This window comes from Mytilus trossulus, chromosome 6, assembly GCF_036588685.1.
Source record: "Mytilus trossulus isolate FHL-02 chromosome 6, PNRI_Mtr1.1.1.hap1, whole genome shotgun sequence".
NCBI lineage: Eukaryota > Metazoa > Mollusca > Bivalvia > Mytilida > Mytilidae > Mytilus > Mytilus trossulus.
The window spans coordinates 29,234,118-29,247,330 of NC_086378.1; the positions used below are offsets into that span (position 1 = coordinate 29,234,118).

Below are 13,213 nucleotides of genomic sequence, written 5' to 3' on the forward strand. Positions count from 1 at the left end.
TGTAAAAGGCCGTACTTTGACCTATGTTTGTTATTATCAGGTTGGGACCAACCCTCCTCCCTCAGACAAGGGCCTTGAAGGGGTCATTTTACCATGTTTGTTGTTCAGTCTGTTGTAGAAAAGAAAATAGAAATACTAAGGATTTGTACAGTGCTACTATACAAAACCTTTGACAACTTAGAATTTTTTACTCACAAAGAGGAGAAATACATTATATTTTAAACGACTTTTCTAAAAGAGGGATGGGTCCACTTATTTTGAATAATATTAAACTGTTAAAGTAAATGTGTTAATATTACCAAATTCTTGGACATGTTTTGACCATTTAATACCAAATATTATAGTTCTTTGGGAAAATATAAGCCCTTTTATACTTAAGTGTTTTTGCAAAAAAAAATATATTATAACTTTAATATTTTGACCCCTCATAAAAGGGATATTCATAACATTAAGGGGTTGTTCTGAACCTGATTATGACTTGGATGGAGAATTGTCTCATTGTCAGTCACACATACATAGACCAGATTTAGTTATTCAATTATTTCTTGTTGAACAGGGAAAAAATACTTCATAAATTAAAGAAATGTCAAGGTGCAAGTGATAAATAAAGTTTTAATAGTTTTAATATAGTCAGAACCTACTATTTTATGTTTACAAAAAAAAAATTATAATTGCTCGCCTTTACTTTTTAAGCTTCGCCTCAAAAATTTGCAAATTAAATATTTTTTTATTAAAATTTTCAAATCGCTCGCTCGCCCCAATTTTTGGAGTCCAAAAATCCGTAGAACAAGAAATTAAATTGGTGTGGCCTGAAGACTAATAAACATCTGATACTTCAAATTCTTTTTTTGAAAATGCCTACCTACCTACCTACCAACTGTCTCAACCTTTGGGTAGGGTTTGGGCAAACCAAAATATTTTAAAGTGTGGCCTTATGTTTTCATGTAAAAAATATATTAAATTTTCTATTCTAATACCACTGGTCAAAATGTGATTAAACTTGGTCACATCTATTCTTTGACCCTGTTTCAGATTATAAAGGCCTAATAACATAATTAGGGAGATGCATAACACTACAGCAGGGGTTGATCCAGCCATTTTAGAAAGGGGGTTTTATAACCCAGGACAAAGGGGTTTCCAACTACATGTCCCCATTCAAATGCATTGATCGTCCCCAAAAAAAATGGAGGGGGAGGGGGTCCAACCCCCAGACTCCCTATGGATCAGCCACTGTACAGGGAGATAACTCTGTAAAATTCAGCTGAACATTTTCATTATTTTTTATTGTTTAGGAAATATTAAGCTTCTCATAATCAAAATTGATGTTAGTTAGTCAACCTGCTATTTGTCCAACAAAAACTTTCCAATTAAGTTTGTGGTTCAAGTTTTTTGAAATTTTTATATATTTATCAAATGGTCATTTGAAGTTAATATTTTCTCCAAATTTTATGAAAATTAAACAAGCCAAATTAATTTTAGTTAAGGTGTTTGGTACAACCTTAAACCCCTTTATTTCAGTCTGGATAAGGCCCAAGAAGTTCTAAATATTTGTGTATATTAACATAATTGAGATTGAATTCATCAAACTAAATGTTACATTATCGATCTCTGACAATCAAAGTTTTTAAAATTGATCATCCTGATTTTATAAGGTTTCAAATTAGAAGCAAAATTATCTAGACTTCTCATACTAAAAGCCATACTGAAGTAGTCAAATTTATAATTTTCAGGAATCCCTAAGTATTGTTGAACAAATGAAGAGAAGACAACCAGAGGAACTAGAAAACAAGTTCTGTGTAATAAGTTTCAGTAAAGAAACACACAACAAACATAGAAGAATCACCAGACCAAGTGTGGAGGGTCGACTTAGGATTAAAAAAATGGACGAAGCAGATTTCGTGGTGACCAATGATAAAAGTGTGTTGAAAATACCTCATTGTAAAGTTATATTGGTGTTTGTGGACCACAATCAGAAAGATGTCATATTAGAGACCCCAGGTGAGGATGAAGAAGATATCAAATTATTAACCGTACAGGCCTGCCGTAAAATGGGAGGTATGTATTGATATTTATATATATATATATATATATATATATATACTGATTTAATGATAACATGCTAGGGTTAATCATATTAAAAGATAATTAATAGATTTGGGTGCAGGTTTTCAAAAATAAATTGTTGGCTTTATAGATATAAGAAGATGTGGTATGAGTGCCAATGAGACAACTAACTCATCAGTCACAGTTTATAAATGTAAACCATTATCATTATTATAGGTCAAAACAAGGTCTTCAATAAGACTATACCGAACAGCAAGCTATACAGGGCCCCAAAAATGGCATGTTTTAAACTATTCACATGAGAAAACCAAATGGTACATGCATAAGTTTATAAATAGTTTGTAACTTGACAATATTTCAAATTAATTATAAAACATCTTTGAAGTTTGATTGATGATATATATACTTAAAACCATTGAAATGGAAACATCTGATTTATCAAAAGCTTTTCTTTAGTTTTAATAGAACACTCTGACATTCTTCTTAATCTCCAGGGTGTTGAATTTTCAATAACAAGGGATTGAATATTAACATGAACTGTATTTATAAAATTGAGAGTGGAAATGAGTAATATGTTGAAAGAGAACAACCCTACCAAAGAGCAGACTACAGCCAAAGGCCACCTTTGGGTCTTCAATGCAGCAAGAAAATCCAGCACACAGAGGCATGCTTCAGCTGGCCCCTAATCAAACATGTTTACTCATTTTTTTTAATAGATCAGTGACAATGAACTCATTCTGAACTCCTACATGTCCTAAATGTATACAAACTTTCACACTTGTAACAAATATTTTAGTTGGCTAAACTTCATGGTTATTGATTTTCTGCCCTACAGTTTTGCATTGTTTTTTAATCTTATCATATTTTGATAAATTTATATTTCAGCCGATGTGTTCGTGATATATGTAGGTGATGAAGGATCTGAATCCCTGATGGCAGGATGTCTGTATAACCCACAGTTGACTACAGTAGCCGAACATTTTGAGCTCAAACAACTTGAGCAGAGAAACCGAGTTATAACATGCCATGAGAACTTCACCATCACACAGCGAGAGAAAGTAGCTCAGGCTATTGCTTAATTAGGCTATAGGTGCAGCCTGTTGTGTAAATTCTGTTGATCAAACAGAAGTCTTGCCGTCAGTATGTTACACCAGCATTTAAATACTAGTACTTGGTTTGAGGTGAAATAATTGTATTACATATAATGCACATATATTGTAGATGATGAAGAAACAATCACTGATGGTAAAATACAATCCAGATAAACTTGTTTCAAGACATTTCAAACGTGAACAACTGGAGCAGAGAAATGAATAACTATTTGATGTTTTACAAGGATTGCAATGTTTCATGTGATTCACAAGAAGAGTAGGTAGTGCAAGCAGTTATTCGATGTTGATATTTTTTCAATGATGTGTTCATGTCTGTTATGTGTTCATGATTTTTATTTGTTAATGACTTTCAATGATGAAAAAATTACAAATGTATATAATTACATTAGATGTATGTTTCATTATAATACGTTATTCTGATTGGCTAACAGCACATCACATGTTATTCCGTAAACAATTGCATGAGACAATAACATTTATCATGCATGATGACACGAGGTCTAACAATAAAGTGCACAGGTGAATTAAATAAAACTGGATAAAAACCGTGTTTTCATGATCCTAGCTAAAAAATGTAATTATAAGTATTGAATGCTTCTTTTTGTAACTTTATAGGGTTGTAAAAGCGTTGACCGTGTGTACATTTTTAGAATGAAGCGCTTCCGCGCTTCATACAAAATGTACTTCGGTCAACGCTTTTACACCCCAATAAATTTACAAAAAGAAGCATTCACTTCTTGAATGAAGAGCGTTAAAGGAGTAGGTTCAGGAAGATCCCTTTTTGACCCCAAAATATAGCAATTTCACAAAATATTGAAAGTGTAATCTTTTAGCTATTTACTGAAAAGTAGAATGCTTCTGCTATATATATATATATATATATATGAGCTGCTTTTGACAATACAATGCACATTTATCGAGTGCTAGCATCATTAAGTCATGCTAAATTACTGAAATCTTTGCAATTTTAGTATTTTAGTTAAATTTTAGACGGTTTCCATCTTAAATGAAAGTGGCCACATTTGTGTTCATTTATAATATTGAAATGTAAGTTGTATTTGATGATCATACATAAAATATATATAAAGGTCGAGGATGAACACGGATGCGGCCACTTTCATTTTTGACTAAAACCATAGATCCGGCATAGATTTTTGATAGATTTTTCATATTTGAGCTTGAATCATAGCGGTTTTAATGACTATATCAGTAAAAATCTTCCAAATAAACTCATTGAATCAATTGAAATAAGACACCTAAGTATTTAAAAAGTGTCCAAATTCTTTTGTAAGATGAACCTGAAATTTGAGGCCAAATTTAGCCCTTACTGGACTGGACCTACTCCTTTTACAAGATTATAGATATTGTAAAAAAAACAAATATATAGAGGTTGGATGTAATAATCTCACCGTTATTTTTTAAATTGTTCTTTCAGAGACAAAGAATTTGCTGATTTGATATGATATAATATTCAGCCCTGAAAACCAATCAAATGGACTATCAAGATAAAAAGGAAAATATTACTAAATCCAAAATCGTTATATTTGACATCATTCACAGGACCTTCAAAAACTCCTTTTAAAATTTTGTGCTACTTTGACATAGCCTTGTTTTAATAATATAAATGCCAATGAAGAAAAAGATACCCATATGTCATCATATAATATATAGATATAGGAAGATGTGGTGTGAGTGCCAATGAGACAACTCTCCATCCAAATAACAATTTAAAAATTAAACCATTATAGGTTAAAGTACGGCCTTCAACACGGAGCCTTGGCTCACACCGAACAACAAGCTATAAAGGGCCCCAAAATTACTAGTGTAAAACCATTCAAACGGGAAAACCAACGGTCTAATCTATATAAACAAAACGAGAAACGAGAAACACGTATATATTACATAAACAAACGACAACTACTGTATGTTTGTTAATATCCTCAGTTCTGACCGTCCATACATTTTTATAAAGTATGTGATTCAACTTATATGCTCAAAGTTCAATAAGAGATTATTTATAATGCCTATATTAAATACAGCAAATAGAATTTATTTTTTTACTGTATGGGAAATTCATGAACACAATTTCTTCTCAATATTGAATTTTCTTATATATGATGCATTTGCATAAATTTAGAGAATTGTTTTTCTTAGTTGTTAGACATCTTGGTTGGTGCCGCATACTCATTGTAGCCACTTAGAATTATAATTTATGATATAGATGAGTGTTTGAAAAGTTTCATTTTTTATTTACAGGGTTTTAGCTATAGGGTATATCAACTACTTTATTTCTAGTTTTCATTGTTATGAGTTTTTATTGTTTGTGGATAGAATATGTATATTGTTAGACTTTTTGATTTTTAAATTCTTTCTTTTTAATTTTATGGACCTGTTTGTTTATGATGTTTATCTATTTATGATTTAATTGTGGATGTTAGGCGTCTTCTGATTGGCTGACGTTATTTTGTTATGAGCCCAAAGACATAATTTAGTCATGTGACTGTGATGTCATCAATGTTCTTTCATGGTTTTCTGTGGTTTAAAATGGAATATAGAATTAAATTATAAGAAATGACTAATATTTTTTCTGTTTTACTCAATGTAAATGAGCAATGGAACTTGAAAAAAGTGACACTTAAGGAATGACTGTAATATTTTTTCTGTCTATTTGAAATAACATAAAAAATGTGGTGCACACTGTCAAATAACCCGCTACGCACGTTATCAGTGTGCACCAAATTTTTAATGTTATTTCGAATAGACAGAAAAAATATTACAGTCATTCCTTAAGTGTCACTTTTTTCAAGTTCCATTACTCATTTACATTGAGTAAACCTTAAATTTGATAATACATGTACATGGTAAAAGTATCATAAATATTAGATTTTTTATAAACCTATGGGGAAAGCATGTCTAGTACATGTCGACCCTCTCCATCGTCCCTTTGTCCAACTTTGGGTAGTAAAGTTGCATCAAAAGTTTTTGGGCTTTTGTGGAAAGGAAGGATTTTGCGTTTATTATATATGCAGTTTGATATTGTTGAGTTGTATTGTATCTATGTAAAATTTAGATCTTTTCTATAAATACTTCCTGTTTGGAATTTTACAAATCTCAATGTACATGAACATTTTTTGTCAATTTTTTCTGGGCTTCTTTGTAAGCAACTGCTTGTATATTTGGCCTGGAGCTTGGTAATGTTGAGTTATATTGGGAAAAGTAATTTTTTGACCTATAAATGTGCAGGTACTCCCTTTTTTCTGATAGTTTCAATAATTAAACTAAGCTATGCATCATCAGACTGATATGGTTTACAATTCTTGCCAAATTTGTTATGAAACTTATATCAAAGTCTTAAATTCCAAAGTGAGTTATTGCCCTTGGAACACTGTTTTTTGGTGGGTTTTTTTATCAATATTTAGTTGTTTAACTTAATTTTTATCAATATTTAGTTGTTTAACTAAATTTTTTATCTTGATAGAAGAGATAAACATTTTTTTTTTTCTTATGAATTCTTTTGTGTAATGCTTTTTTAATTTTTATCAATATTTTTGCTTACCACATTATCATGATTACATGTATGTTGAATTATATACATGATATACAAATATCATAGAGAACCATTTGTCTGATATTACAATACTGGTTTTCTTTAAATAGAAAGATCAAACTTTTGTTACAGAATAAAAGAAAACAAAAAAATCTAACTGTGTGCAGAAAATGATTGGACTTCTATGTTAAACACTGATACTGTCTTTGGACACTCCACTACTAGTCCAAATAATTACAATGTCTTGAAAGGCTATTTACTTATTTGCTTTGAAGACTTACAGATCTCTGCAAAATGTCAAAGCAAATAAAGAATGATAGCCTTTCAAGACGTCATAATTATTTGGACTGCTCCACTTCAAGAAATGTAGCACAACATGTACCAGGCGCAGCAAAAATTTTAAGTAAAGAAACATGTTTTTATCAAGTATTGGAGAAAACAAAAATATTTGTTGGATATTTAAACCTAATGTGCAGGTACTTCTTGTTTGCCCATAGTTTCAATCCATTCAAACCAAGCTATGCAAGTTTAAACTCGATATGGTGTACAATTCTTGCCAAATTTTTTATGAAACTTATAAATCAAAGGCTTAAATTCCAAAGTGAGTTATTGCACTTGGAACACTGTTTTTTGGTGTTTGTTTTTTTTATATATCAATATTTAGTTGAGTTCAACTAGATTTGTTATCTTGTTTTATTGATAGAAGATTGTAGTATATGCAATTGTGAATAGATAAACATTTTTTTTACTTTTTCTTTTTTAATTATTTTGTGTAATGCTTATTTATTTTTTCCCGGTTTTGCTTGTAACACATTATCATGATTATGTTGAATTATATACATATATGATAGAAGACCATTTGTCTTATTTTACAAGACTGACCATTTTTCTATCAATAGAAAGATCAGACTTTTGTTACAGAATAGAAGAAACAAAAAAATCTGTGTGCAGAAAATGATTGGACCTCTATGTTAAACTCTGATACTGTCTTTGAACTCTCCACTACTGGTCCAGATAATTATGACGTCTTGAAAGGCTATTATACTTATTTGCTTTGAAGCATTTCAGATTGCTGCAAGGCATCAAAGCAAAAAAAGAATTATAGCCTTTTAAGACGTCATAATTATTTTGACTACTCCACTTCAAGAAATGTAGCAGGACATGTACCAGGTGCAACAAAAATATTAAGTAAAGGAACATGTTTTTAGCAATTATTGGAGATAACAAAATTATTTAAGTTTTGAAATAAGGATTGCTTGATGAATACATGTACTATATTGTGTTACTTGTATATCACCTTGAATTTGCTGCATCTTAACAGAAGCCATTTTGTCATTGAAGTTTCCTATTCAAGCATTTAAAGATTGAAGGGTTGAAAGTGTGGGATTCTCATTTAAAATGGCAATAATTATTATACAGATAATATTAAAATTTGTTATGCTTTAATTTTTGCTTTTGATGATAACTGCTAGGCCATGTAATTATTACTTTTTACACTTTTTTGCCTAAATTTATTGTCAGAATAATTACAGATAATTGACTTTATTATAAAATGACTTTCTATCAAAGTCTATTAATAATTTATATCAAGTAAAAACTAAAAACTTTCTATTTCGTATTATAAAAAAACTGAATGTTAAGCCGAACATGGCTATATTCAATGATAATGCACTCACATGTGTGCAAGGCCCCCTCTTAGTACTAAAAACATTTTTTAACAGTTTGAGGGGGGTCTAAAAATGAGGCTGAACATGCTTCAGACATGACTAACATTATGTGAAAAAATATGCAGACCCAGTTGTTCAGTTATTCATAATCAGGTCTTACAAAAAAATGGTGTTGAACATGAACATAAAACAATAAATAAATTTGGTGTTTTTACTGTCTTCTGATTGGTTAAAAATATTAGTTTTATTTTCAATATTGTCAATTTTTATGGTGACACGCCCACTCTGACGTTGTGTATTCATACGCCAACATGTGTGTACGCTGTTATTGTTAATATAAACAATATAAAATGTTCTTTGAGCCTTATTTTTGATAAAAATTTATTTATAATGAATGGCAATAATATATTTTGATTTTATTGAACCATAAAACTAATTTTTGACTCTTCACAATTTACATAATCCGCTTCGCGGATTATTCAATGTGAAGAGTCAAAAATTAGTTTTATGGTTCAATAAATTCAAAATAGATAATATCCATTCATTAAATAACTTTGTTCTCAGTTTATGAATTGATTGCACTTTATTTATAAGAAAGAACAATTTTAGAAGCAGGTGCGACATTTGTTTTATTTGCATAATTTTTTATATGTGTTCTGTTAGAATAACCATCATTGCACCTTTGTAGATGCTATCTGCAGAATAGGGAAGAGCTATAATCAAAATATTGTACAAACCAGTGCTTATGTAATGTTATCTCTTATGTGCCATGATTTTTTTACATTTTATATTCATATCTTATTAGTTTTTAATGTTTACATGACTTTTTATTATTTTATTTATATCGCTTATTATATTGATTGCTTTTGTACCCACAAGAAGTGGTAGTGATGTTTATTCATTTATGCTTGTCTGTAATTTTACTTTGAAATTGTAACATGTATTTAAAACAGTCATAGTATTCAGATTTCACTAAACTTCAGTATATAAAAACAGAAAAACTTTTATTTAAGTGTAGGCTTTTCAGTTTGTTATATAAATTTTACTTCAGGCTTTCATTTATAAACTTAATTGGATTAATAGAATTGAGAATGGAAATGGGGAATGTGTAAAAGAGACAATTACCCGACCATAGAAAAAACAACAACAGAAGATCACCAACAGGTCTTCAATGTAGCGAGAAATTCCCGCACCCGGAGGCGTCCTTCAACTGGCCCCTAAACAAATATATACTTGTTCAGTGATAATGAACGCCATACTAAAGTCCAAATTGTACACAAGAAACTAAAATTAGAATAATACAAGACTAAATGTATGTTGTTAGCTGACAATAAAATGTCCGATCTTATAAGCCAAGCAGGATTGCATTCTACTTGTTATATGATAAAAATACTGTTGAAAAAAATACAGAGACATTCTTATCTTAATATAGATAGATAATGGAACTATGTTTTTTCTAATGTACAAGGTATTACACTGCGATTTCATTCTTCTTCATCTACACAGACTATTAGTTTGTTTTCCATCTTGCCAAAAAGAGACAATCATATGCATTTTGCTTGAAGTGTTAAAAGGTACAATAACGGAGAAAACAAATATGAAATTCTAAAACCTGTGCATACTGTGGATTCATTATTATTCGTTGGATACCAATTTTCGTGGATTTCGTTGGTACAGGTGAACCACTAAATTAAATGTTCAACGAATAACATATTTTCTATAGGTTTGTATGCAGACTTTGTCAAAACCATGAAATTAAATATCAACGAACATGTAACTTTTCCTCTATCCACGAATTTGGTACCCACGAAAATAAATGAATCCACAGTAGTTATTGGAAGCAGACTTGTGATCTATTAAACACAGTTATTTATACTCATACACTTAAGTTGTAAGCTATACACACCTTCCAAGTTCTCACTTCCACACCTTTGTTTTATAAAGATTTTGCTGAATTATTTCATATATCCCAATCGTCTTCCGTGTATAGTTTAAATGTCTAAACTTGCTTTTATCAAACAGACTTTTTGGACTTTTTTGCATGCACTATTTCTTATACAAATAATGCATGATAATTATCAAATGTTGTGTTTAACAGACATGTCTCAAAATTCAACACATTTAAAACTATTAGGCAGCTTATTTATATTGATTTATTTGTCTCCTGTTATATGTTTGTATGAATTTTATTGATTTCTATTAAATTTAGTTATTTGTATATGTTTGTTTCATCTGTCATTCTATGATTGTTTCATCTGTCATTCTAACAATGTGGAAGGAAAGTTAAGGTACACCATTAATTTTTAAAAGGAGAAATTTGTCATCTGATTATTGCTGAATAAAGACCTTGGGATCTGTACATGTGCCTCTGTCTGATATTTCATCCCTCTGTTATTTGTTAAGTTAAAACATATTTGTTTATAGTGGATTTGGAGACAAAATATTGCAACTTATATTAATCCCTTTCCACTTTGCAGGTTCAAATGCTGCCTTGTAGTGACATAAGACTACTCTTTTTTTCAAAATCGATGAGGGTGTCTTCACATACAAGAGATAAGTCTCTCTCTTTAAAGTTAACAGGGGTCAGCCATTTATCATCCCCTTTCTGATGAACAATCATCCTTTCTCAAGACCATCCTTGAAAAATGGTGTTAAGCGAAAGCCAAAAATTATGTTCCTGAAATATTCTCCTCGGAATAGGAATCAAACCAGGAACCTTTATGTTAGTAGACCGATTCGCTAACTACTACACCACAGCTCCTCTATAGTTCTGTTGGTCTGTCAAGAATCATGAAGCTGTTGTCACAACAACTTAAACTGAGTACACATCTTCATTATGGTATGAACAATATATTACAATTTATTTATAGTTCACTGAACTAACTAAGAAATATGATAGTGTGAAACCAGTATATGTGTTGGGTGAAACATTTAGTGGAAATTGAAACCAAACTTGGCATAAATGTTCCTTATGAGGTGCTGACCAACTGTTGTTACTTTGTAGCCGATACATTATCTAAGATGCCCACCAGCGGGGGACTTAGTATAACATAGGACCCTATGGAAAATGCATACAAATGACTTCTTTTAGAGAACCACTGAATGGAATGACACCAAACATAGCATGATTATTCCTTATGAGGTGCTGACCAAATGTTGTTACTTTGTAGCCGATACATCATCCAAGATGGCAGCCAACGGGGGACGTAGTTTAACAAAGGGCCCTATAGGAAATGCATACAAATGCCTTCATTTAGAGAACCACTTAATGGAATAAAACCAAACATAGCATGAACGTTCCGAATGAAGTGCTGACCAAGTATATAAAAAAGAAGATGTGGTTTGATTGCCAATGAGACAACTATCCACAAAAGACCAAAATTACACAGACATTAACAACTGTAGGTCACTGTTGATACTTTGTAGCCGATTCATCATCCAAGATGGCTGTCAACGAGCGACTTAGTTTGACATAGGACCCCGGCTATTGAAAATACATACAAATTTCTTCTTTTAGAGAACCACTGAATTGAATGAAACCAAACTTCTTTCCTTTTGAGGTGCTGGCCAAGTGATGTTACTTTGTAGCCAAATTTTTTTTTTATATATAATTTCAAAAACCCAAGAATAGTCAGGTGAGCGATACAGGCTCTTGAGAGTATCAGTAAAAACCAATAACGACCAGCTTGATTTGTAAATCTACAATAAAGTAAGCATGACTGAATTCATCAATTGATATACAACATAAGTTTTTTCCCTTGATGAAAATGAATGACAAATAAGTAAATTATAGATTGTTTGTCAATGTATGCTTGGAGATAAACCTTGTAGTGACGATTTTGCAGAAACTAGAGTAGAAAGACAAAAAATATCAGTTGATCTCTTTAAATTAATTGTCCTTAAAAGAAGATTTTACCCTTTTTTGTGTGGAAACTATATACATACTGATACTGAAAATATAAATTGATAAAGGGCTGCGCTTTAGCGCATGATACGCCCCTTGCTCTTTTTTAACTTGTCTTTTATGCTTTAAATGAATTTATATGATCAACTAGAAATAGTGTGAGCCCTGTCAAATAACCCCCCCCCCTCAAATAATAAATAAAAAAGCACAAAAAAAATGGCACTATTAAGGTCAATAGATACATTTGTATAAACAATTTATCAAAGTTGCATAAAATTTGTGTGAAAGTGTTAGTTATTGTCCCAAAATTAAAGTGTGGATCCTTGAAACGCTTACATTTCCGTAAGACAGCCTTCGGAAGACCTCGACCTCATTTCATAGTGCAATACTCAAGGTTAAATTGTCGTGGTCAAGTTTGTATCTCAGATACTAGAAGCAATGGTTCAACTTTATATTTGGTTTACCTGTCTGACTGTCAGGTTCATTTTGACTTCATTTTCATGGTTTATTGGTCAATTTATACTATAAAAGCTATAGTTAGATAATTTTTGAGCATGTAATGCGGAGAAGGTTCATCTGACCCTGACCTATAAATTATTTTCAAGATTCATTGGTTCAAAGTAAAATGTAGCAGCGTTGTGTCTCAAATATAACAGCCGTCTTGCAAGTTCAATAAATGTTGAACCTTGATCACACAAATTGTTTGCATGTTATTCTGTCATGCAATCAAGACATTTTTGTTTCCATTGTTGCAGAAGAAATCGGTATGATTATCGATTAGAAATTTCATCATAGTCAAAATGTACATGTTTAACCTACATATCAATAGCCATACTTTATAGATATACGGTTCTGCATTTTATGGAAAACGACCAGTATGGTTGACATTGCGTGATACATTGTATTCTTTCAACGCTAG

At 31.1% G+C, this 13,213-nt stretch overlaps 1 protein-coding gene across 1 annotated transcript; it reads left to right on the plus strand.

Moving 5' to 3' along the window:
* Window positions 1–1,736: 1,736 nt before the first annotated feature.
* Window positions 1,737–3,180, plus strand: LOC134722472 (uncharacterized). Its single transcript, XM_063586093.1, has 2 exons — window positions 1,737–2,055; window positions 2,950–3,180. The coding sequence occupies exons 1-2, from the start codon at window positions 1,755–1,757 to the stop codon at window positions 3,141–3,143; spliced, it is 495 nt and encodes a 164-aa protein (XP_063442163.1). The 5' UTR covers window positions 1,737–1,754; the 3' UTR covers window positions 3,144–3,180.
* Window positions 3,181–13,213: the final 10,033 nt, after the last annotated feature.

Excerpts from the sequence above, each read along its gene's own strand:
- LOC134722472 (XM_063586093.1), top strand. The coding sequence starts at position 1,755 with ATGAAGAGAAGACAACCAGAGGAACTAGAAAACAAGTTCTGTGTAATA. Across the intron at positions 2,056-2,949 it reads GGCCTGCCGTAAAATGGGAG|CCGATGTGTTCGTGATATAT; the intron begins GTATGTATTGAT and ends TTTATATTTCAG.